Source organism: Triplophysa dalaica, chromosome 8, assembly GCF_015846415.1.
Source record: "Triplophysa dalaica isolate WHDGS20190420 chromosome 8, ASM1584641v1, whole genome shotgun sequence".
NCBI classification, from domain to species: Eukaryota; Metazoa; Chordata; class Actinopteri; order Cypriniformes; family Nemacheilidae; genus Triplophysa; species Triplophysa dalaica.
Window position 1 is genome coordinate 14,088,426 of NC_079549.1, and position 26,470 is coordinate 14,114,895.

Here is a 26,470-nt window from a genome sequence, read left to right on the forward strand (position 1 = left end):
TTTTACTATAGTGACAATCATATTAGACCTCCTGACACAATGACATTCAATGGCTCGCCTCTGACCTTCAATCAAACTGGACAATAATGAGGTCATCTGCACTCTGACCACCGACCCAAGTTTAAGAATGCTGTCACATTTATGACTGTAATCTAAAACAAAGTGTGTGAAGGTGAGCAGATGTCAGGCTAAAATAAAACAAAAAAGCAAAACAAACTGCTGAGTTTGCATGCTTTCATGCAATAAAACCAATGCAACAAAAACCAACTTAAGCCACTAAAGAAAATCAGCCAACGAATCACAAGCAATGCACAATAAAGTCCAAAAACAAGCGTTCTGATAACAGATTTTACACGCTTTATTGCAGTGATACAGTGATATAGGATCATCATAGTATGACGACAAACAGAGGAGTATTGTCGGTAATGACAGGCCAGTTTTGTATGAATATAATAGGAAATTTCATATCACTTTTCCTTTCCATGTGTCTCTTGTGCTAAACCAGAAAACACCTCTGTGTGCAAATAGCCCTTCAGGCATTTTATTAAAGAAAAGACCAAGTTGAATACCAAGAAAACTGCCAAACTAATCTAAAATTTCATTGAAACGGCCACTTATGACTTCCTTGAACACAGCAGAGTAAAAACAAACAAACAAGCAAACGATCAAAGATGGAGGCTTCTTCATAAGATGTTTCTCTGTTCCTCTCCTGAGAAAAACGAGCCTTTCACAAACAGGCAATAGACTTTGATTGTTTTGTGACAAGATAAAACAGCAATAATGGTTCTCGAGTGGGATTAAGATGCATCTGTCACAAACACATCGAAGGATAAAATCACTCTGCGGCACTCAAAACATCATTTCCAGTAGAAAGACTCAAAGCGAGAATGAATTAAACATGTTAATTACACAGGTATTCTCTTTTGCCGTGACAGATCAGTGAGTGACAGATTCTTGATCAAACCTTTGGATCATGCCGGAAGAAGACGAGTATGGATAATGGCACTTTTAGTGTTCTCAAAGAACTGAATGTGTTTTCACCTGTTTCTTGAGGTCTTGTATTCGACTTTGAGGATGGGTTTACACGATTCTTTTTTACCGTCTCTCTGTGTCTTGCCTGAGAAAACAAATAACATGATGAGTTTTTTATTACAAATGTTGAATTGACATTGAAAATTGCCAAGTGTTTGACAGCTTGTATTTTAAAAGTCATGTTGTGTAATTCACACTTTAAATGTCTCATGTACTTTCTCCTTTACACCGTGGACTATTCTGTCATTTAAAAATCACTTTCTGCACTTGAATTTTTTTCAGCTTTATGTGACCCACTGAGCACAAGGCAGGACCCCAAACTTAGCCACCAAGACGGAGAGTGAATCATTTATTCCTGTCAAATCATACCCACACACTGAATCATCCTCTATAATGAACACACCTGCTGAGGGGGTGTGTTTGCTGACAACGTCAGAGTCAGTTTACACTAATAGATGATGAGTCATGGCTGAAGAGGTATTTAACTTGTGTGTGGGTTTATTTTGCTATACTTTGGGGACAAATTTGTCCCCAAAAGGTTACAAAACTTTGGAAAAATGATTCATAAAAGTGATTTCTAAAGGAAAAATGTTTTCCTTAAGGTCATGACTGGGATTATATTAGTAATGATATTCCCTTTTAAATATCGAATTAGAGTGTAAACTGTAAATTTTTGTGCATATATATAAATATGAACAATAAACATTTGTTTTTAAAACACGCTTCATGTTCATCAGATCTAAAAGTGGTACCAGAAATGTTCTCACATGAGGTGGAGGTAATGAGATTTATTATTTGAATAAAAATTTCTTTTTTTACATGTCCATATACAAGTGAGGTTGTGCACTAGGCAACATACTAGTATGTTCAGTCCCAGTGAAATAAAAAAATTCAATGCTGAATTTTCATGAAAATATTGCAGCGTTTATTGTAAATAGTTTATAAATGTGGTTTATTCTCTTTTTTAAATTTATGTTCCCCTTATAATCTTTAGTTAAAACCTGAAAATGCACTTCCTTTCTGTATTGACTATCCATCTCAAATTACGTTTGTTAGACGAATTGGGCGGAGCATCCGTTAACTCCTCCCCTTCAACTGTCAGTCTACTGCAAGTTCCATTACATAATGCAATTGCTGTTTTAATACATCCAATCAAATCACCACTACTTTTCACATTAGAGATTCCATTTCACTCAGAAATTCATCAAAATACGGAAGTAAAATCTTCGCAACTTCTGGTACACGGGGACTTTAAATGCTTTGTGTGTGTCTACTTACCATGAGGGAAGGTGACTTGAAAAGGTTTAGCCGTGTTTCTCAGATTCCACATGCTTAAACTGCCATCGGAATGACTGCACATGAACTGACGCCCTTCGTGATGCCAGCTTACTGAGTGAATGGCCTGAGAAAAAGTGAGAGATGCAAGGAAAATAGGGATCAGGTATCCCTCCATAAATATTTAAATACAGACTACGTAAAATTGTTTCTAGACTTTGCTGCTTTTATAGGCACCAACTCTTTTATTTTTTAAGAGGCTTTTTGCCTTTTTTTATACCATAGAACATTGGAGAGCAGCAGACAGGAAATCGATGAAAATAGAGACAGGGGAGAGGGACCAGCAAATGAAGCTCGAGACGGGAATTGAACTCGGGTCAGGCCACAAGTGCACTGGCACTATATGTCAGCGCACTGACTACAGGACTATCAGCGCCGACATTGGTAACAAGTTGAAGTATAGAGAAAAAATGGAGGGGAAAACCATTGAGAATGATGCAAGACCATTATGGTTTTCTTATTAACAGCAGAGCAATAATTTAATTGATTAATTTAATTTACTTAATACATGCTGCACCTGTTTATAATTTGTTTACTGCATGTATCATTTTATAAAACCTTAAAGTTAAATTATGATCAGATTTTTTGTTTGCAAGTATTTTGCAGTCACTTAATCACATGTGTAGTTCATCAAATGAATTGTGGGCTTTTATGTCTACTAGTTTATGTTTGCAAAATCTTTTAACAGAATATATATTGTGTAATCGTTTTAAACCTAACATTTGTTAAATGCGGGATGTGAGATGAGATAGAGAATGAGATGCTGCTGCTCAGCAAAGCATCAGTTCTTCACACAATGGTGTTCATCCATAAATCAGATTTGGGCTTCTTCTAGCTGGCTACGGAAATTAGAAAGGTGAAGACAATACTGATAGTTCTTGCTTTTGAATGCCTTTCTCTCTTTCTCTCCCTCAACCCTCCATCCATCTGAGGGAAAGTCAATAACCCGATATCAGTAATTACTCAACCATCAAAGCAGCCTAATCTCCACTCATCTACTCTCTAATGTCCCACAGTAAATAATAAGTGAAATGATACCGGCGTCAGGATTATTTGTTCAGAGGTTTTATGGTGTTTGATGTGTGTGTGTGTGTTTAGGATTGTTCAGGGGGACGGAGGCTGACGTACAGTATAACAGAACTTTACAAAAATTTGTCACAGTGTTAAAATAGGGAACACAAAGAACTTCAGTGCTGGTCTATGCTGGTTTTTTAAACCTGGTTTAGAGAGCAAGCCTTCTTGGTGAAGCTCAGAGACAATACTTGTCGGTTAATCTCGACACCAGCATCCTATACTGGGGTAAAGGGATAGATCACTTAAAAAATAAAATTCTGTCTTCATTTATTCACTCTCTTGTCATTTCAAACCTGTATTACTTTCTTTTTTCGGCACAACACAAAATAAGATATTTGTGAATAATGTTGTTAAAGACGGCACCCATTCACTTGCATTGGTTTTGTGTCTATACAGTAGAATTCATTGAGTACCGCCTTTGTTCAGTTACCAACATTCTTCAGAATAACTTATTTTGTGATCTTTAGTAGAAAGAAAGTCATACAGGTTTGAAGTTACAAGATAAAAAGGGGGATGAGATTTTTGTACCAATCTATTCCTTCTCTTTCAACACCATTTCTGACACCGCACTAACAAACACGTGCCTTGTCTTTCTTCTCATTTCCTCGCGTCTTCTTCCCTTCCACCGCACAAACGGTTCGTCTAGAAATCCTTCTATTAAAATTACTTTTTTCCACAAGCGTGGGCATTCCAGGCGGGGATCTGAACTAGCAATTAGCATTTCCATTTACCCACCCTGACAAACGCCTTCCGAGCTACCGTACCCCAGACTCCCTTTGCACAGGCATCGTTGGCAGATGATCAGAGAGCGACGTTGTAGCACAGAAGCCGCAGTAAAGGGCTGGAAGGAGAAAAGGGCGAATTTTTGGAAGGTTTTGAGCGCAGTGGATGTGAGTGACGCTGCTAACTGAGCATCGCTCTGATTCAACCACGTATTGGGATGTGAATACAGGCAGCTGGGGCTGCAGGAAGAAGTTCTTCTTTCACAGAGAAAGATAAAGTCATGTGCCAATACGAGATTATGCTAAACACATCCACATGCCACAGGGAGCGAAATTAAAGGAGAAAAAGTGACTTGTGTTCAATGTTGTTTTAAATTAGCAACAGAGTGGAACGAAACGAGCAGATGAGCTTCTACACAAAGTACATTTATTTGGACAATGGAGAGTAGGCGAGACATCATTTATTTATTTATATTGTTATTTTGTTGTCGTCTTTATTTTAAAGACTTGAATGTCACAAGATGAAAAAATTGAGTTGCAGTGTACAATTGTGGACACACATGCTTAAACATACAAAAGTAAACAAAAATACTTACCTACTGTATACACATGTAAGAATACAGTATCACGATTTTCTATTTTCTATTTATTGCTAATTTTAAATATATATTTTCATAAACAGAATATATTTTATAATCAATCTGGGACACTTACCTCATCATAATATATTCTGAAGTCGGCTCTTTTGGCCCTCAGGTCCCACATTACTATTGTTCCGCCCTCATAACCTACCAGTAACTAAAAAAATACATAGACACAGAAAAGAAACAGCAGTTTGTCATTTTATCTTCTCTTTTGAATTCAATTCATCATTTGCTCACATGAATAATCAAATATATTGATTGATTGGTTGTTTAAAAAAACTTTACATAAACGTTTTGACATTTTACATTTAAGTTTAGTTTATGTAAGCATGGTGAAATAACCAACACAACTATAGGACAACACAGTATTCTCTTTTCTTTTCTGAAACGTTATTGGTCCCCCTAACCTGTCCATATTAATTCCCATAATGCATCAGCTGTACTGTGAGGCTGACATAAATGTTACATTCACTAGGGTATACAAACTCTGTACACTGCAGCGTGCACTGTCTGCAAGAAAAATGTTAGCATGCGTGCTCAATACAAGATGCTAGATGTTAACACCAGTTGTCAAGGTGAACATCAGGTCACACAACGTGTATGTGTGTGCGTGCATGTATCCAAATGAGTGTTAATTAATCAGCGCTGTGCCAACGCATGCAAAGTGCTTTTGAAATGAACTCCAGCAGTCACACAGACAATTATTCTTTTACCCAGTCTGGGCTTTCTGAGGTTTTGAGTTCCTGACTCCTTGAAAAATGCAACGGAGGAGAAAAAGGAGAGAACTCCTCACCTTTCCCTCATCTTTTGGACTGTCACTCAGATGAACAACAGGCCCTGGATGCGTCTTTGTTGATCTGAGAAGTGAGAGAAAGAAATTTCTTCAAAGGTATCAGGGTGATTGAATGAGAAATTAGCATCATTTTCATGCATCGTGTGCCTGAAAAGTGTGCTGTTTTAAAGACTATATAAAATCAAGTTTGCTGTTCTGTGACTTTTCTCCTTTAACTGTAGCCTCTAAAATGACTGCATTTTTCCGGCAGAGTAGACAAAAACACATTGACGACATCAACAAACGTAAACCTTATTTTTGGGCCAATAAAAAACTCTCTGAAAAATACCTCCCCCGGTTATGACTGCCACCAACTAACGATAGCAAAACATGGTTTGTGGGTGTGTTTTAAACTAGCTATTTTTAACTAAATGAAAAATAATTCCCATCAATGAAAAACACAGGGCCAGATTCCCTTAAGAATGAATCGTGTCCAAACTCTTAATGCTTTCTTTGCAATCCAGCACCCAATTCACATACTGTAAGGAATTATGCAAATTAAGAATTCAAAGATTCTCAATCTTTTAGAGCAGTTTGAAGCCTTGTTGCGCCACTGTGATGCATGCATCTGAATGATCTCTTTCAAATTCAGAAAGCATGTTTGGATATGTGCCCGGTTACAACGCCTCTCCATCATTAAGTCATCATTCCATGAAATACTGATCTGCTGTGATCGATTGAAAATTTACAAAAATATCTTATTTAACAAAATCCATGTAACACCCTGCATTCTGAGTTTTGTAAAAAGAGCACAATATATAATAAGCTTAATAAACATCAAAAGAGACGTGTTTTGGGCTGATAAGAACGTCATGATTTACACAGTTATGGTGCACTGTCTCAACACCTGAAAAACTGTGTGCGGTCTATAAATAAAGCAAAAGCTTTTGCTTTAAAAACACCTCAACCAACAGTCACTTTTCAGACTACAGGTTACCCAGGTCATTCACACAGTCTGTGAATGACAGAAAGTTCTGGAAGGCTTCTTGTCAGAATTCGACTCAAGGTCTTCCTTTCAGCAGGATTTCAAAGGCAGAGAGTGACAGGTCGGGAAATGTGCTCCGGCAGTCTCCAGTGAAATGACTTCTTTGCTTTTGTGTGAGGATGTGCCAAGTACAAGAGGGACCGAAAAATAGCAAAGTAACAGTGAGAGAGAGAAAAAAAGATCACACCGACAGACAGAGACATACATCCGTCTGTGCTGGGGAAAATGTTACTGCAATGGACTTTCCAAATAGACTGAGCCAACAAAAAGCCCAAGCACCCATTAGTGCCTCTAAGTCTTAGTTATTATTGACACTGGCACCATGGCAACAGAAAACGGATCAATCACAGTCCAAAGGAAAATAAATGTGGAGGGATGTATAGGATATAATTGAAATGTTGAGTGAAGACCCTTCAGGCGTGTATCCACTAAAAAGCATGTAATTCAATGTTTTAATGTGGCTCAAATGTTGTGAATTGAATGTTAATGCATTTATGAAAAGAAACTCCTCTATTTCAATCAAACTCTTCAGACATCATCAAAAATTATTTCAAACTTATGTTTCAGTTGGTAAAACAACCAAAACAAAAAATGCACTAACTGTATAGCTTAAGTCTATGGATACAGGAAGTTTTCAAAGCAGAGATGTGCATCTTGTATTTTTGCTGATGCACTTGCATAAATAATTTGAGAATACATGTGTATTTGCTTGATCTGTGGCGTTTTCTTTTTCGTGGACTACATTTCTGGGAGAATGACCCAATTATGTGTATTTGGAGTAATTCCTGTGGGTAGAGGTTGTTCCATATAAACATACTGTCGCTTTTATTACATCACATCCTTTTCTGGCATTCTTCCACAGATATTACGTAAATACGGTGATAATTTCATAGTACTACAACAGATATTTTTAACATTTACTTGCAGCATTGTATCAATCCCCGAAGGCGCTGTAAACACATTACTGTAGAGTGTACACACATTTTGTCTCTGTGTTTACAAACAGAGAGATGAGCCAACCTTATTCTTTGTAGTAATTAAAAGCATTGCCAAGTTTTTGTAGATAAAGCTTACATTAAACTGGACTTAAAGTGATAGTTTACCCCAAAATGAAAATTCTTTCATCAATTAACTCAACTTAACATTTCAAACCTTTATAACCTTTTTATTCCATAGAACACAAAAGAAAGGCCTCATTCACTTCTTGTGGACACTATAGCAAGTGGCCAGTTGTCAACATTCTTCAAAATATCTTTTGTGTTCTGCAGAAGAAAGAAAGTCATACAGGTGTGAAACGGCAAGAGCGTAAGTAAATGATGACGATTTTTAATTTTGGGTGAATCATTGGAAAGGAAATAGTTTAGACAGCACCCATTCATTCTGTCCTTCAGACCCTGAAAACGCGCATTTTGAGACATTTGAAAGAGCTTTCAAAATGGGATGCGTTCGCATTCGGTCTTAAAATGTGGCCTTCAGAATTTGGATATATACTTCTAGGCATGTTGACGATGCTGATTGGAGGATAGCATCAGAAGAACTTTCACACCCCCATGCCCTTCACTAGTGTCTGTCCTGAGCTGTGACGTTAAAGGCACAAAGTCGACAGACAAAAGGTCTATTTTGAGCTTTTATAAGCCTATGGCTTCCCCTCAATACACGTCAATGGAGAAAGATGCCCCATTACGGTGTAGGAAAAACCAGCAGCTCAACTTTCATGCTAACCAGTCAACCGTTGAACACTATGCATGATTTATCAGAATCAATGTCACAGAAGCTAACAGAACTAAGATATAATCTCAGCTTGTCAATTAAAATAAGGAAACTGTTTTTTTTGTTAGAAGATTAAATTTTTATAGGCTCAAAGAAAACCAAAGTCTTTTGAAGTTCTACTTTTATGTCAAAGCAAAAATGATGCTGTGATACTTCATTAAATATCAAGAATATATATATATATATATATATATATATATATATATCATAGCTTCATTTTTTTATGGCTCTTTGAAAAAACACACACTTGAAGAGTGTAATATTTCTGGTTGAAATTAATACTACCTTAAAATGCCTAACAGATTTCTAATGACATTGTACAACATGTACAAGCCACAGACCTTCTCAAACATCTTAAACACTTCAGCGGTCCCTTTTTACCTAGAACAATCACTGTTTTGTGACTAGATTTTCCAGCCACATTCGTTTCTTGACATGAGACCGGGCAGTGCTACTATTTCTTTCATTCTTTAAAGGGATACTTTACCCCAAACTGACAATTCTGTCATCATTTACACCCTCTTGTCATTTCAAACCTGTACGACTTTCTTTCTGCAGAACATTTAAGTAGATATTTTGAAGAATGTTTGTAACCGAACGATGGCAGTACCAAATTCTACTGTAAGGACACAAAACATCAACATTAACAACATTCTTCAAAATATCTTCTTTTGTGTTCTCCAAAAAAAGAACGTCATACAAGTTGATCTTTGTATTGTTAAATTCATTCCCTTCATCACTACCTGTTTCTTATGTTACTTCAAGTTAGACAACACTTATTACGGCAACTTTTATAAGCTTGAGGTTTGGGAGAAAAAAGTCAGACCTGAAACTCCTTTAAGCTCCTCACCCAGACTGGCATTAATCCATTTTTCTACAAAAGAAAATCTTAAAACAGCCATATCTGTAGGGCTGTCTGTAAATATGAGAATCGAAAACACTTCAGCTCTCTAGATAAGCAAAAATTAAAGCAGTAGATCAACTTTAGCACTTTTAACAAAACTGTTAAAAATGCTGTACGTATACTGCTACTTTATCCCAGTAAACCGTCATTAATGGACAATGTTAGCTGTGGATTATGAACCACGGATTACAAATGTGAATATGTTATTTCCGCGAAGCCAGTTTTAAACAACAATTTTTGTGTGATGCTGCATTAATGCAAACAGGTGTCAGTACAAATTTCAAACCTGCTGTTGTATTATCCAAGAAAACCATATCAATAGATTTTCAGGATTAATAATTCATATCAAATATCTAGAAATAATAAAGTAAATATGTTCTATAATATTAGGCATGGTATAATAGTGGACTCTACCGCGTTACGAGGGAAAGAGACTCCATTAGTCCTGTTAGTCCACTTTCCGTTAAAAGACAAAAAGAAAGAGTGTATATGTGTGTGTGTGTGTGTAGGAGAGAGCGAGAGAGTTGACCTGTGGAGAGTGTTTTGACCACTGACTGGATCAACAAATGATGAAAAAGAGTGATTGCATTACTGAAGAACAGAGGCAGAAAGGATATAGGAAAGATATGTCATTTCTAAACAAGCCTCGCTGGGCTTCAAATCTAATTTCAGTCTGATGGAATGTCCAGCAGTGCTGATTCTCTTCACATCACAAAGAGTGAAACTTTCTTTCGGCTCGTTTATGAGGTCAGTTATCGTCCTCTAATAGACTGAGTGTGAATGTGAGCTGTGAGCTGATATGCTTTGTTCTTTTTACAGTACGGCCAGAAGACCACACACCATGTTATTTAGCTTTTCTTGAGAATAAATGGTATAACTTAATTAATTATGACAAATGCATGCACGTGTTAAGATCTCACTCTTAGCCAATTCAATCTCAGACATAAAGTACAAGTGTAAATAGAAGTGCAAGTGTAAATAGAATCTAAACATATGGGATTGGATCACTTAGACCCCGATCAGATCTATTTGAAAATGCACATGACAACATTGTATTTATAGTCAGAATGTATAAATCTAAAATATATTATATATAAAAAATATTATTATTATGTGTTTGGTATAACAATGGGGATCTCCATTTTTCTGACAATCAACAAGTATATTAAAAGTTTTTTTTTGTTTATATGGATATTTTTACATAACATTTAAAAAAAATGATTCAGGGGCAGTTCTATAGGGTGACTGTATATCCGGGGCTAAGCCAAGAGACATTCATATGTGTCAGAATACAGGGCTAGAAGAAGAGCGTTTACTGCGTTTTTCTCTATTTTAGCGCGATTGCCATGCATCTACATTTAAAATAACAAATTTGCGCATGGAAAAGACTCGAAATGTGAACTAAGTGATTCATACAGGGCATGGTAATAAAAACATTAAGGACTTTACTGAAAACATCCGGGACCACCCCTAGTGCCGCCCCTGGGTTTACATGAATATTTTGAAAAGCATAGGGTTACACTTTACAGACTTTACAAAACATTTTAGCATCATGTGTGCAGTGATAGATACGGTAATAAATAAATGTATGTAAGTTTTAATACAGGTGATTGACTATATTTACAATAAGCTTTCTGCTGGAATTATTCTGATATTTGAAAAATAGACTTTTCTGTGCTTTATAAACATGCAGTGACACATTAAAACACCAGGAACCTGATGTATAAATAGTACGTATGCACAAAATAGGCATTGAAATGGACTTATGCAATTTTCCATACACAGATAAGGAGGATACATAAAAATAAATATAGTGCAAATATGTGCACACCCTAAAGACACACTCCAAGTTTTATACATGGGGCCCCCAAAATAAGATCACAGGGAGAGCTGGAAATACCATACGCGAACAGAGCATATATATACTATCCAATTGTTCGTAAGATGGGCAATAAGCCTCCAGTAAAAACACACAAAACAGAATATGCATCTGCTGATCAGACCCAGCGTGCAGAGCGGAGCTGAAGTTTGCGTTGTGTTTCATCAAATCCAAAAACACTTGTTTATTGTAACGCGTCGTGCGAAAGACGAACGTGAGGTGCATACAGACGCTTGCCTGGCTGGCTGTGAGCGTTCTCTCTTTTTGAGTCCAACTTCAAAGGCTGCGATAAGAGTCGCTGAAGTGCTTTCGGTGGTTACGATGGTTGCCGTGGCAATGGAGGGAGCAATCTCATTGAGGATAATAGGTATGAATATGGTGAAGCGCAGGAAATTGGTTGGTGGCAATTTGGTGATTTGAAAAGCTTAAGGGTACCACAGGGGATTTTCTGTTTTGGGGATGAAAGTGTGCGGTTGTACATCTTAGTTTTGTGCTCCCTGCAGACTGTTGATGCTCTCGTGCTGCAAATTTCCTCTCTGGGATCGACTAATCAGTGAATCAATCCAGCAGCTATTGAATCAGCCTTTCAAGCTAATTTATATATGTATTGTACACTATCATTCAAAAGTTCAAAGTGCTTATTCTATAAAAATATGCTTTATACAAGAATAATAGGAAACACGTCAATATTTGTTATTTTAGCATCTTCAATGTAGCCACCCTTTAACAAGAATTTGCAACAAAATTACTTTCGGCATTTAAAAGGACAGTTCACCCATTTACTCACCCTTGAGTTGTTTCTTGATAATCTTATCTATAAATCTTTATAGATGTCTTTGTTCTGATGAGCAAAATGATATTTGGATAAATGTTGTAACCAAACAGTTCCACCATTGACTACCATAGTAGAAAAAAAACAGTCAAAAGTGCAATTTACTGTACATTCTTCAAAATATCTGCTTTTATCTTTAACAGAACACACAAATTTATAAAACCCTTTTTCCTACTATGGTAGTCAATGATGGGCAAGAACTGTTTGGTTACTAGCATACTTCCAAATATCTTTCTCTGTGTTCATCAGAATAAAGAAACAACTTGAATAACAACTTGATGGTGAATGAATGAAAACAGAATTTCCCTTTTTGGGTGAACTGTCCCTTTAATTAACCATATCTTTGAGAAATCCTGAGCCATTTAAAAAGGCACTTCAAACTTTTGCCATTAAAGAAATGATATCGTGACAATTATATTTTCTTTCGATAACCATTTCAAAGGCAATCAGAAATAGCCCAAAGAATCAAAAACAGCCTTCAGATCTAAGTCTTCAAGATCATGAAAAACAAGTCAAGTGGCCGTAAACATTTGAACGGTAGTGAATGAATGTGTCTTCCATCTGTCTATCCATCAAAATCTTATATGCAGAGTTAGGGTTTCTTGATATCTTCTTTTTTTGAGGATGGTTTCATGGATTCATTAAGGTTGACAAACCAAGTTAGCGTCAGATTGCAGAGTAATTCCCAAAAATGTGAAACCGTTAAAAGCCTTAATAGGCTTGAGAAACACTGGCAGGTCCCCAAAATAAATGTAGCCTGAGAAACATTAGAAGCTAAGTTATGTAAAAACATTAGTCCCGTATAAAAAGATTTGAACATGGATCCACATTTTAAAACAAGCAGCATGACCTACTACATGAAATTCTTCCATGGCTTTTCTCAAGATGTTGGAAGAGTAAAACAGATTACTTGGCGATGTAGGCTTGATGTAAGTTAAGCTTATATGGCTGCAGGGCAGATCAATGGAGGACTGATTATGTTTAAGATCAGAGTTCCCAAGCATGGTTGGCTAGGCCTTGAGATAGAGCTTCAGTACAGACACAGACATTTTAGATAAACTGTGTGCAGAATCGATTCCAGCGTGAATCACATGCAGTGATGTTTCTCAGGGTTACAGAGCATGGCTGCACATCATGAGGATGTCTTTTAACTTGTTCCATCCGTAGATTCAGAAATGTTTGTGTGTAAAAAAACAAACTTCTGCTGGAGATATTGTGAGCTGAAGGCAAGTGATATCACAGCGTGGAATTGTTGAAGGTTCTAAGGTTACAAGATCTCAGTTAATCTCTCGCTCTCCGAACCCTTCTCATATTTTCATCTTTCTCTGACTTATTCATGTGACTCGAGAGGAGGAAAAACTAATCTCTTGTTTCTCCTTTCCGTACTTGCACTTGATTTCCATCAGAGGACGCCTGCTGTTGGCACACGGGGGCCGTGTTTATATTTATTCATATTTATTTATTGAAATGAGCTGCACTTTGCCTCTATAAAAGGGAATTCTCCAATACCAGGAGTGTGCGTATGTATTTCACTGCACCTATTCTCATACGCTGCGGAGGAAATCTACAAAGCTCCTTTCTTGACAGTGTCTGGTTTACAGAACACATAAACATGCTTGTGAAAGCTACTGCACAAAAGATTTCCTCCAAACTCCGGTAGACTAAAGTAATAGAACTAGGATCGATAGGCACAAAGCAATATGTTTTGATCATTTGTATGTCACAACATAACAAATAATTGGATTCCTTTAATGTGCAGTGATACATTAATGTTAAGATACGTCTTAATATTTCAAGATGTAATTCGTCTCTCAACTATGCAATTACATTATGGGCTGTCAACATGCATTATACTTATAACGGAGTGGTATTGTATTTAAACATCATTAGATCAAAAGACAAAATGTAATGTTCACATATTCTTGCATATTTAAGGGTATGTGCAACGGTGTTTCATAGATTCTGACCTCTATACAATGTTAAACATGCTGTAAGTGACACTGAGTCATGTTTCTGTGTTTTGTTGCCCCCCTTTGCAGGTTTTTTTTTTTCGGAAATAATCGTAAAGCTGTATCTGTCTCTTATAAATGTGATGAAACTACATTTAGGCATTTGGCATTTATGCTTTTATCCAAAGCGACTTAAAGTGTTTTTTCCTATACATTTTACATAGGTATTTGCAATCCCCTGGGATCGAACCCACAACCTTGCGTTGTTAACGCAATGCTCTTACCACTGAGCTACAGGAAATTGACTAAACTAAAGATTCTACGGACTTTTTAAAGGTGTGGTAAGGTACTATTCTGTAAATACTCAAGATTATCGTGAGATATGCAGAAACTCTCTGAGTTACGGCCCCTTTAAATACCATGGCATATAAATATACTAATTGCTCCATACAGTAGTATTTTGGTCTCTCACACACTGTACCATCAAAACACCTTTTTGTAGCATTTCTGGAGGCCAAAACACAGCATTTACTAAATAAAATAATTTTATGAAAAAGTCTGGCATATTTCATATATAAGGCACTCCAGACCACTGCATGTCGAGCTTAAAAATGCTATTTTGCACTAAAACACAGTTTTTCCTTCCCTTTGGATATTCATTTTATAATCAGCAGTACAGGTCACATGACTAAACCACTTCTGTGCAGAAGTATATAAAAAGGCATATAAATGACCCAAAATGAGGCATTTACCAATGAGAACTTTTAAAAGCCCTTGACAATAATGAAACACCAAGATCAAGTCCTCTCATCTGAAAAAATACAGATATACTACAGCACACTCAACGTGCCACCGAGCTACTCAAGGAGGTGAGGGATTTTCGGTAAAGGATCTGTAGTGGGCCACAAGTGGGCGGCAGGGGATCTGAACGTCCTTCAGAGATGCATCCACGGTTACTCACCACTAACATTAACGTCTGTCAGCAGGGGATCCGCCAAGAGGCTCTTGTGTAGGCGGAGTCTTGATTGACACTTCAAAGCTATTTTCTTGTCAGATTATCACTCTCGGGAGTGAGGTGTTGGTGTTGACTTACACATCTATTCATGAAAGAAGCCGTAGACGTGCGGGAGCCCGCGATTGTTTATGTGTTCCTCTGTGTCTAAATGTGTAACTGCAGACAGGATAAAAGTGTTTCTTTGGGGTTTGAAATACTTTAACATGATAACTTATTCATTTCTCAGCTTGGATGAGGGTTATTTTAGTTGTCTGTGACAGTACAGTAACACCGGCAGGTGTGATGTGGATTTCTGACAGATCTGTTTAGGCAACGCTGATCTAATCAACATGTTTGGATCTGGAGAGCGACAATCAGGTTTGTCCTGGAAATATAGTGAGATGAAGTGCTATGTGAATTCACTTTTGTTAACAGAATTTCAGACAAAAGAACAGTATGAATGCTTGTAATCCAATTTAAAAAGGTGCTACAGGTCCCCGTCAAGCATATATCATACCATGCATATTTAAATACAGTAAAGTCATGGTAATCTTTTTAAAGATAATCATGCCTAATCTCAATGTAATAAAAGGGCACAGATTGTGATTTATTTACAAAAGCCTTCAGTGAATTTGCCTTTAAAATCCAGACATGAGCAGATACTCATTCCGATGTTGATTCAAACCTGTACAACTTTCTTCTGTGGAACAAACAAGGAAATTTTCTTTTGCTAATCATGTCCATGAAAATGACTCTGAAACGGTCTGTGTTCCTTTGTAGAAATAAATAAATTTGCGTCACATTTTTAATAGGGTTCCTCTGAAAAGACCTCAATAAAATATACATTTAGATCGCCAGCCGCATTAAATATTCCAGGACACTTTCTCTATTTCACTTCATCACATTGTAGTTTCTTTATTAGACTTGTACATTATGAGATAGACATCCTATCGACTAGTGTTTCAGGTTTATTAGTGAAGTCGGCTGCATCATGTCAATCCATTTTAGAGTTCTACTCACAGTTCTATAGCCTTGTTCCACATAATGACATATCCAGACAAGACGAAGGATTCGATGTTCACTATGTGTGTATTTCCACGCTCCGTCCCCACGTACAGCCATTTACTTTGAAACGGAAGATGACAGAATGTGATGCTGAAAGAGAGAGAAAACAGGAGGATCATGTTTGTGTAAGAGAGATTACACAAAGTACTGTATGTCACCTTCACATTAAAGTCTGTATTTAATCACACTATAAAGAAACAGGAGAATAGTAATTACCTAACAAACATGCATCAGTTTTCAGCAAACTACATGATAGTGAACATTTTTCATTATGTATTTGCAAAAACATTAGAAAAGTGTAATGAGGATTGCTGTACTTATATGTCACATGAAGCTAAACAAAACAGGAAGCTATTAACTGGTCAAAATTAAAAGTTTTTAGAGTTAGCACGTCCTTCCACTTTCACACTATGAGCTGCACGATTCATTGAATAATATCATACTTTATATATTTTTTATAAGGCAAGAAAGAAAATCAAAATACAATTAGATTAAAAACATTTGCTGCGTTCATTCCAAATACGAATTAAGCGATTATCCAAACGCTTAATTACGCGTTTGGTGTGAATACAGAATTAGTCTGTATATGTGCTGGGTGAGTAATGCTGTTTTCAGACCAAACGCGAAAAGTTACTTATTTTTGGGCAATGACGCGAAAAACATCCCACGATGGGGAATGTCTTCACGGGTTTGAGCGTATTAAACAGTAGGTGTCAATTAGCTCCTCTGCCGATTTGCGTCATTCACATCACCTTACACTATCACAAGAGGGGATCAGAGTACATTTACATTCATTCATTTGACAGATGCTTTATTCATTTGTTCCAGGTTGACATTCAACTGCAAAAGCTGTCTTTAGCAGGCTAGTTTATAAATCATGGTTCCCCTGTCATGAGTCATCTCCAGTGCACTACATCTCCCAGAATTCCCTATTGCTCATCACCTGCACCAGATCTGTAATCAACACACCTGCCAGCAATAACTTCTTCACCTCCACAGCATACTCTATATACCCTATTCTGTTAGTTAGTATTTGTCAGGTCTTGTCTAATATATGCTAATGTAGGCTGTGTTCCTGTTTCTCCTGTGCGATATAACCTGTTGGATTATTAAAAGACTATCTTGACTACTCATTGTTCTCTGGTGCATACTTGGCAACGAGCGTTATGTGAAAGAAGACCTGACCTAAACGGAAAGTTATGGCAACTTAATAAAAAAAAAGGTGTCCAGTCCGTGTTTTGTTTATTTATTCACCATGGACTGACCAGGGGAGTGCCGACTGGAACTCCTACTGCTACGACTGAGGGAGTTTAGTTTGAGGGTATAGAAGAGAGCCCTGCCACCCTCCCCATCACTGAGTGTGACTGCCTGCTGGACCTGGACTTTATTTTCAGCTTGTTGAGTGTGAAACTCTGTGTCAGTGTGATTGTCTGCCCCTGCATGAACCACTAGTACCGCCCAGCCTCCCTCCACCTCTCCGAGATGACTTAAAAGACGTTTTGTTTTGGGTTGGTTTTTGCCCTCTGTTTAACCCAGTCCTCATCCAGGCTCACTGTTCAGTCATCATCGTCTCCCTTCGATCCCTCCATGTCTCCCTCTCTCAGTGGTGGGGCTCAACCTCGGGCCTGCCGGGGCCCGCCGCCTCCTGGACATCAGCAACCAGTGGGTCCACCTCTAGCCTTGGATGGCTCCGTTCCACCTCGTCCCATCGTCCTGACTCCAGCGCCTACACTCTGGAGACCCTCTACTCCAGCGTGGACCTTCGGCCATTCGGCGTCACCTGGCTCCCTCGGTCAGTTGGCTACACACGAGTCAGTTCTTGTCACACCTCCGCTGCGGACTTGCGGGCCATCCACTTCCCACCGGCCGTCCACCCCTTCGGCTACAGCCTGCTCGGCCCTCCTTCACTCTCCACCTCCTCCCTTGATTGCTCCAGCTCATCCTCTGCCCTCTGGATCCCCACTGTCATCTTGGGTGATTGTCACTGCGGCTTAAGGTTTCTCTGCATCTCTTCACCGCCTCGGTAGGGTCCATCTCCATCGTCGTCATCTTTGGTCGCCCTGGCTCCTCCCTATAGTGCCGCCGTCATGGAGCGCAGTCTTTGCTGTGGCCTGGGTTGTCAACCATCTGACCCTGTTTAAGGCTCCACCCTGGACTTCTAAACTCTCCCTCCTCCCGGCCAACCGACCACCTCCGGAACCTCCTGGATTATTGAAAGACTATCTTGACTACTCCTTGATCTTTGGTGCATACTTAGCAACGAGTGTTTCACGATAGGTAAAGGGCACACACTATTTTGTGCTTGAGGAGTTTGAACCTTTTAAGAGTACTTACTACATCAGAGCGTAGACAAAACACAACTTAATTTAAAACAATAAGAATTGCAAGTTTGCAGTTACACACCCTGTTGAACATCCAAGCTGCTGCTTCAAAGAAAGTTTGTGAATTTTGGTTCAAGACATCTACCTGTCACATGGAACCTGCGGATTGATTCCCAGCTACATTTTTGGAAAAAAGGTCTAAAGCTTGCACCGGGGAGGTACATTGCTCTTTCAATAGTACAATACTTTCAGTAAACTTTTGCACATAAAGAGTGCTTCAAAGGCACATATTAGTCCAAATGTATACATATCTGAACCTAAATGGTACATATTGGGACCGAAAAGGTAAAGGATACCGACCCAGTGACAGCTTTGGGAACCATGTCCACATTAAAATAACAAGCACAACTGTCATTTGATGGCTCTATTATTAGACAGAGACTAACTTTCAGTGATTAGCATCTCACTGTGCTTCTCAGCACTTGGAAGAACTCTCGTCACACTTTGTGTCTACTGTTGCCTGGTTTGGCTTTGCTTCGGGGCTTATGTCAGTCAAACACCAGCCCCTCTTGGGTCCACTTGTGTGTATTTTTGGGAAGCGGCGATTAATTGGAACACTATTACCTCAAGACAAACCAGAGCTAATGAGCCATGACTGAGACGTGATGAGACACTAAAAATGTGTCAAGACGCAACATAAAACGGCAACGGTGTGACATTGAGCGATTTCCCATGCCGGTGTGTTTGTTTTCATAGCGTGCTGCGGTCTCCAGTGTCATCAAAAGGTTAAAAGAAATTGCAAGATAGCACTTGGGTGATGCGCACTACGTTAATTACAAAATAATCACAAAATTAGGCAGACTATTAGCGCTGTGATTTATCACTGCTACTGTCACAATGGAAACTCCACAGGGATGGCATCTAATAACACGGCACATATTCCTACACATGTAAGTGTTTAGTTTTGAAATTGAGGTTGCTTAAATGTAACACTATAGATGTTTCAAAATATTGCTCTGTTGGAACTTTCTCACATTCCAACAGAGACAGATTAAGAGCTGTGAGAAACAATGAGATTTTTTTAAATGTTGCAAGACACATTAAAATCTGCATCAACGCCACAGCTAAACGTGACATGCCACACAAACCTGCTCGATAACATGAAGAATCCAGTAAGTTATTATGAAAATGATCAAAAAAACGATCACATATCCAGACTCTGTTTGAGACTTCACAATGAAATCCATCCAATGGCATCATCCATCATACTTATAAGCAGGTTAACTAGAAAATAAAGACCAGCACACGGTAATTCACTTCTGTCCACACTCATTACATCTCTCTCTGTTTTCCTTATCTCACGCCTTTGGGGTCGTCAGACAGTCGGGGTGATTGGAAATGAAGGTTACGATGCGCTGGACAGACAGCTAAACTTGTCCGGGTTAGAATGCTAATAGAACACCTGGCCATGCTAATCCGCAGTTGAATGTTTTTGACTGGCACACATGGAAAGTCCAGATTACAAAATGACTATCACTATGGTAGAAGGGCATTTTGCAGCAGATTGTGCCAAGAGCTCTTATTTTTACAGGTCACTCAAATTTGGGGTGTAGTTAATTTAACTGACAATGACAGGGGGGTGTTTAAGCTATCTGCAAGAAAACATATTTTTGACAATGCAACTTAGCTATAAAAACTTTAGGACTAAGGTGGCAATAGAGATGTGAATGTAAAATGTGTTTTTATTCTAGTGGCTTGCCATAAAAGGTGTATTAACAAACTTTCTAATCTTGAAAATGTTGCTTTACTGCAGTAATTGTATTGCACCATTCATATATAAAATGAATATGAGTAAATCAGAAAGTAAAGCAGTGAGAAATATTATAATATAAAATATACAATTAACAAAAATAGAACAATGATAATGTGATCATAGTGATTGCTATTTATGTAAACTAGTAAGAGTAGTGAGAAGAAGGACCTTATAGAAGACAGTTTACTCTAACATCCACTTTAACAAAAATAATGCAATATGTACGTGGGTTGTGTTACAGAATGAGTTTGACACATTTTGTGATGCGGCGTCTGAATGTCATAGGGCTAGGTGAATGTGTACTGCGGTGAAATCGTCTTGTATTTCGAGGAGAAAGACAAGCATGCTGTGCATCTTGAATCAGAACTCTTATAGCCCCCCTGAGTCTGTCTCCTGACCCCGCTGAGCTGAAAATCTCTGTCATCTGACACAGCCTCGCACAAATATACGCACCCAACTGTGTTCGCGCACACACACATAGACAGGCACCTACTGATCTGAGACAACATTTCCCATTACATGAAGATTTGCATAATTTTAATAAAGCAAAATATAAAACACTTCAGGGTCAAAGCAAGCACATACGATGTGAGAAATCTGTGACAGTGTGAGAATGCGCGACTTTATTTGTTTGTTCCAGACAGTCTGATGAGGTGCTGAACCACAATCATCAGTTATTATGGAGGGGAACAAAGCTCATTAGCCAAACACAGCAAAGCACAAAGCTTTCAAACTGTATCACAGATCACGCGATCGTGCGTTTGAATGTAAGTCAATGGAACGAAAAAGGCAAGTGTTACCGTGGATTTATTCCTAAACGTTCATGCTGTTGAATTAAGATGAGTATGAATTTGATTATTCAAATCTTTTAGCTATGTTGCACAATACAGTCTGTGACACTCATTCTGTGTTCTCAGTTTGATGCCGATTTGATGTCTGGGTCTCATGTGGTTTCTGAACATTATGAATGATCATAAAAACTTAACAGGGTAAAAGGCAACCAGCAATGGTCAAATTCATTTCTAATAAAACAAAAGTGTATCACTTGATACTTTTACACCATTTTAGAAGATATGTCTGAAAGAAGATAAACGGGGGAAGAAGATCACTTTTAGCACTTTTACTGTAAACCTGTCTCTTGGAGAGTTTGGACCTGAACATTTAGGCATGTGAGAGTCATTTGTTAAATTTTTTATTTCCAACCTGTTCTCTAACCCAAACGATAAAAATCGTTGTTTGTTCCTTACCTCAAATACGACGCACTGGACTGTTCACAGAATTAGCGCATACCGGCAGCAAGAGAAGCTTTTGTCTACCATTAGAGTTAAATTGTATATTGCGCTATAATTTTGACACGTAGTGGAGTGTGATTATTAATTTAAACCATCAGGATTAACTGTATTTACATTACACACTATTCACATATTTTGAGCAAGCAACGTAACCCATTTATATATAATACAACAAAAAACACAGCATATAAACATTAACACTCGTTTTTTAAAACGTAAAAATATTCCAATTGTACCGAGGTCAAACGATTATAAATCATCATTTCTGTTGAGGTTAAACTTTTCTGATGCCTAGAGAAAAAAAAATTCCTTTGAATCAGAAAAAGTTTATTCCTCTTTTTCATTTCTGCAGCTCCTCTCTTTCACTTCTACAGCAATCAACAAAGTGGTAGGAGGCCACATTATGGCAAGGTCTTCTAACACATCCAGTTTTTATGTGAAGGAAACAAACACACAAATTCTCTCTAGCTCACTCAAGGTCTCTCTGTTTGTTCAGAATATGTCAGGATTTCTGTTAAAACTTCACTCTATACTTTTATTCAATTTGCAGTATAAAGGCCTATGCAGAGAATCTAACCAGCCCACATTTCACAGCTGTGAGTGTGAGCGACGGTTATTAGAAATGGCCCTGACTCGTTTTATCTCATTTAGTGAAATACAGCCATTTCACACCTACTGTAGCACTTTAGTTTCTGTTGTGTGACTTGTGCAGTTTGAAAAGCTGTGCTGAAAAATATAAGTGAACACTATGTCTATATAAAATATATTATACAACAATATAGTATACACTATATACTTTTTTATATACTTTAATATACTTGGCTACGCTTGGCATTCAAGAACTCGGGAGATGATCTGACAAATTCTCATTCTACATTTTTGAGCAAAAATATGACAGACTAAAGTTGTCTGTAACTGCAAATAATGAGTAATGAACATCTGACCATATGTTGCTAAATTGTGTACTTTTGCTAAAAGATTAAGGGCCCTATCGTACATCCTGCGCAATGCGCCGCAAGGCTTAGGCCTAAGTGTTTTTGCTAGTTTCAGCCAGACTCAATTCTCATTTTCCTCTTGCACCTCTGGGCGGGTCCACAAAGTAAAGTATTATTATTGTATACATAAAGATAAATATCTGGCTTGTCCTGTATAGTCTGGTCGAATGCTTTGTTCATGCAAATTCCGCGGTGTAAATAGCAAACCACCATGGCGCAACTGGCTCTTAAGGGGAATGAGAGGTGAGACTCTGATTGGTTTACTGCACGTGTGACCCGTTTAGACCATGCGCCTGGACGTGCCGCCCATTTTTCATCGTTAGACTAGCAAAAGTGGATTAAGACACGCCCAGAAAGCACCTGAAGTGCATGATTATATTCAGTACATTGATTCAAAGCTACCACGCACCGACAGAAAGTCTCAGAGTCATAAAAATTTACTTTTTAGGTGATCTACCTTATGAAGACTATGTGTACATGCAACATTACCTTTGTGAGTGCCTAGATACATTTTTTTTTTTTTTGAGCAATAGTGAGCGAAAATAATTTTGCATTTCATTTTTGTATACAAAAAAGCAAATGAGTTTAGTTTGTTTCTTTTTTCTGATTTGGTTATTATTTGGTCAAGCACACACTTTGAGGATGTTGCCGGTGATGTGCATGTTTTTGTGTTTTGCTAAATGATTCCTTATCATATTAAAAAAAAAATATTTAAAACACGCTGTGTGTATAACATTATTAATAAAAAATGTATGAGCTTTTGAAGATTTGTCAAACATTGAGGCTAAGCTTTTCCCTGCACCCTTGAGCTGTTTGTGTTTATTACATACTTACAGTATCTAGTTCGACACTCTAGCCTTACTGTTCGCTCACACCGCCGCCGTCGAAAGTTTAAAAAAAAATTTGGTCGCCCTGCCAACAAAGTGTAGAAAGATTCGTGGAACCTCTGGTGCTCTGACGTAGCCCAAAGTTTACGACTGCCGGCCACACAAACATAATAAAACCTAACGTAAAAAGTCAAGGCCTGGTTCTCTCTTGTTGTACACTCCTGTCGCTCGTCCTTTTATGGCTCCAATCTGCTCCGTTATCACTCGCGTAACCGGTCTTGCGTCGTTCCCTCACAGCTCTCGTCCCGCTTTGCTCATTACATTAGGTTGGTTTCTCACTTCGAGTGCGATGTGAGAATATTTTCTTATTTCATGAAATCCTCAACAATTCTTACACTTGATCAGTTAGCCATGTTGAATTTATGCATGTAGTCAAGATACATATCTGAGCGATTTGCAAATTGGTAATATGTAAGCTACTCACCGCTCTCTGTTGAATTTAAGAGAGTGAAGAATAGCTGGCCGTCGCTGTCGCAGGTTCCAGAGATGCAGTGTGTCATCTGCACAGGCTGTGACCAGCGCCCCCTAGGAACACACACATCAAACAATCACTAAATCTCGAAAACTTGGGTAAATATTGCAAATGAACATGTCAACAAAATGTCCATAGGAATATGTATTTGCTCTCTAAACAATCTCATTGATATGATTGTATTCTGCATGTGAGTTCACCATTCAAGGGTTAAATGTAACACGGGGATTATGATATATATACTGTATGTTCTATGGCACAAATTAAATGATAAGAATTTTTACTAATATAGAATTTATTCATATAGTTTCTAGGAAGTGATAAACCTTAATGTATTCAGTCACATTGATTTCTTTCATTCTGGGCACAGTAACTATTCATTTAATGCATATTTCATGATAGTTAAGTCCACACTGCATCGACAATGCAATAGTTTGAATAAAAATATGTCACGTGTAATTCAGAGCCATGTGTTACAGAGTTCAGAATGGACTATGGCTATAACAGAGACAGAAATAATTTAGACGGAAGAGAGAGCACAAGGTGATGAAAGTGTGATTGTGTTTTTTTTCTGTCCTGCCTGTCAATCAGGGCGACAAGTGTATTTCTGACCCATTTCATCTGAAGCCCTATGTAATTTTCCCTATATAATTTCTGAATCCCTATATCTTATTACTTTCCAAATATCAGACACTGGAGGGAATTCACTGCTATGATCCTCACACAGAGACCAAAGGTGTTATGATTATTAATTACATCATCTAAAGTGTGTCAGCTCAAATAAGGGGAAATTCACCATAAAAGTATACAATTCATTTAAATTGATTATTAAATAACAATAAAATAATGCACAGTAAATAACAAAGTGGTGGTCACAACTAATTTGTGATTTGTGAGACGGCCAATAGATAATTGTTTGAGCATCTGACTGTATTATCAGAAAATCAAGAAAGAAATGTACTAAAATAAATATTAATACGCTTCTTATGTTCTGCTGTGGCAGTGTTGTTTGCCTGAGCTGTGTGTGTTGGTCTTTAATGTGAACATGTTTTATCAAATCACTGTTTAATCCAAAGCTGATAACGGCCAACGGTTTATCTCGACCATAGTTGTGTCTCCGTCTTTACTCTCTTTTTCCTTCACCTCTCACTCTCTCTCTCTCTCTCTCTCTCTCTTTCTCTCTCAGTGCATCGAATCCATCAGTCAGGTGACTGACAACTGAGTTTCTATGGAGATGGTGTTTTGGTAAAGACAGTTTGCACCAGCACACCCGAGAGACAAAAGCTGCGAGAAACAGGTGACGAGAGGAAGTTGAGTTGTGCTGTTTTAAGAGGGAGGAAGGTTGTCACAAAATCAAATGTAAAAGAGAAACAAGGAGCAATCTCATTCGAGAAATTCTAATATCTGGTTAGTAAGAGACAGGCCCTTGTGACTGAATGTTATTTACATCAATATCTCACTGTTGTAATGTTGTAATGATTCAGGTAATGAAATCAATATGGATGCAAGCAAGCTAAACCCCTGATGTGTCATATCGGAATAATTCGCCTCATGAAAAAATGTAAAAGTATGTGTGCACTCTCATCTCTCTGAATTAGACGGTTTCGGTTAATCAATAGCCCCAGGATTTTTTTACCCCCAGGAATTCAAATTTAAAATACTGGGGACCAGGATGATGTTTGTTATGAGGATGCTGAATGTCATACCATGTGTTTAATCAAAAGTCAAAGACTTAATGCAATGCTTGTTAATGGAATAAAAAGTTGGCAAAACGGAGAAGTAGAAATGTAGAAAGAAGCAAATGGTTCCTGGTTTCCTCCACCATTAGCACTTTCTTTGCATAAAAGCTACAAAGTAAAGAATGAATATCCCAAGATGGTCTTGAGGATGAACTTGAACTTCAGCCTACTCAAACCAAAAAATCATCCTAGTCCCCAGTATGTAAAATATGAATTCCTGGGGTAAACAATTTTCAACTCTCCTCAACAGAGAGCTTACACTCTGATCTGTTTTATTCTGGTATTGAATCTACATTTCCCCACTCCATAAATTCCCAATGCGTACAATAAAGGCCAGCCTTACATTTTTTTTCTTATTAGATAAGTAAAATGGGTTGTAAATGCCATTTTATATTGACTTTAAAGCCATTTGTAGGTAGGCAGAGATAGAACATATAATAAAGACAGAAATAAATGGAGATGTAGAGTTGGAGAATTTGATAAGAACATCATTTGTATAAGAAAATGTTTCAAACATTTTCCAAATTGGCTAACCTCCAGGGGTAAAAACTGGGATTTGTAATGTGCCGGGGCTCTATGGGGGATTTTGAGGGGTGCATATACGAAGCTTATAATCTTATTAATTGACAAACTGTAAAATATAAATTGAGAGAGGCCTTTGATAGGAACAATAAAATGCTGATCAAACTCATTCTAGAATCCAGCAGTTTACAAAGTTACATGTAAAAATAAACTCTTTCTGTAGGCCTGTGCCCTTTCCTTGTGTCAATATCAAATATCTTCAATTAATTAATGTACACAGAATTGTATGTATGACCTGTGTATTTCCAGTACTTTTCTGTCGAAACTTCATACAACATTCACAAGGATTGAGATTACCCATTAACTTGTGCATAGTTGCTGCCTCACACACCTTGAACAAACCGCTTTAAAT

The 26,470-nt window shown here is 37.8% G+C and overlaps 1 protein-coding gene across 12 annotated transcripts in view; it reads right to left on the reverse strand.

Moving 5' to 3' along the window:
• The window catches only part of stxbp5l (syntaxin binding protein 5L), a 116,582-nt gene that overhangs the window by 37,844 nt on the left and 52,268 nt on the right, over nt 1–26,470 (reverse strand). For all 12 annotated transcript variants that reach the window (XM_056754552.1, XM_056754546.1, XM_056754551.1 and 9 more), the window contains exons 4-9: nt 23,750–23,850; nt 15,973–16,107; nt 5,601–5,664; nt 4,878–4,961; nt 2,311–2,434; nt 1,042–1,117 (exon numbers count right to left, since the gene is read on the reverse strand). In XM_056754552.1, the coding sequence (XP_056610530.1) occupies nt 1,042–1,117; nt 2,311–2,434; nt 4,878–4,961; nt 5,601–5,664; nt 15,973–16,107; nt 23,750–23,850 (584 nt within the window). The remainder of the gene's footprint in view (nt 1–1,041; nt 1,118–2,310; nt 2,435–4,877; nt 4,962–5,600; nt 5,665–15,972; nt 16,108–23,749; nt 23,851–26,470) is intronic.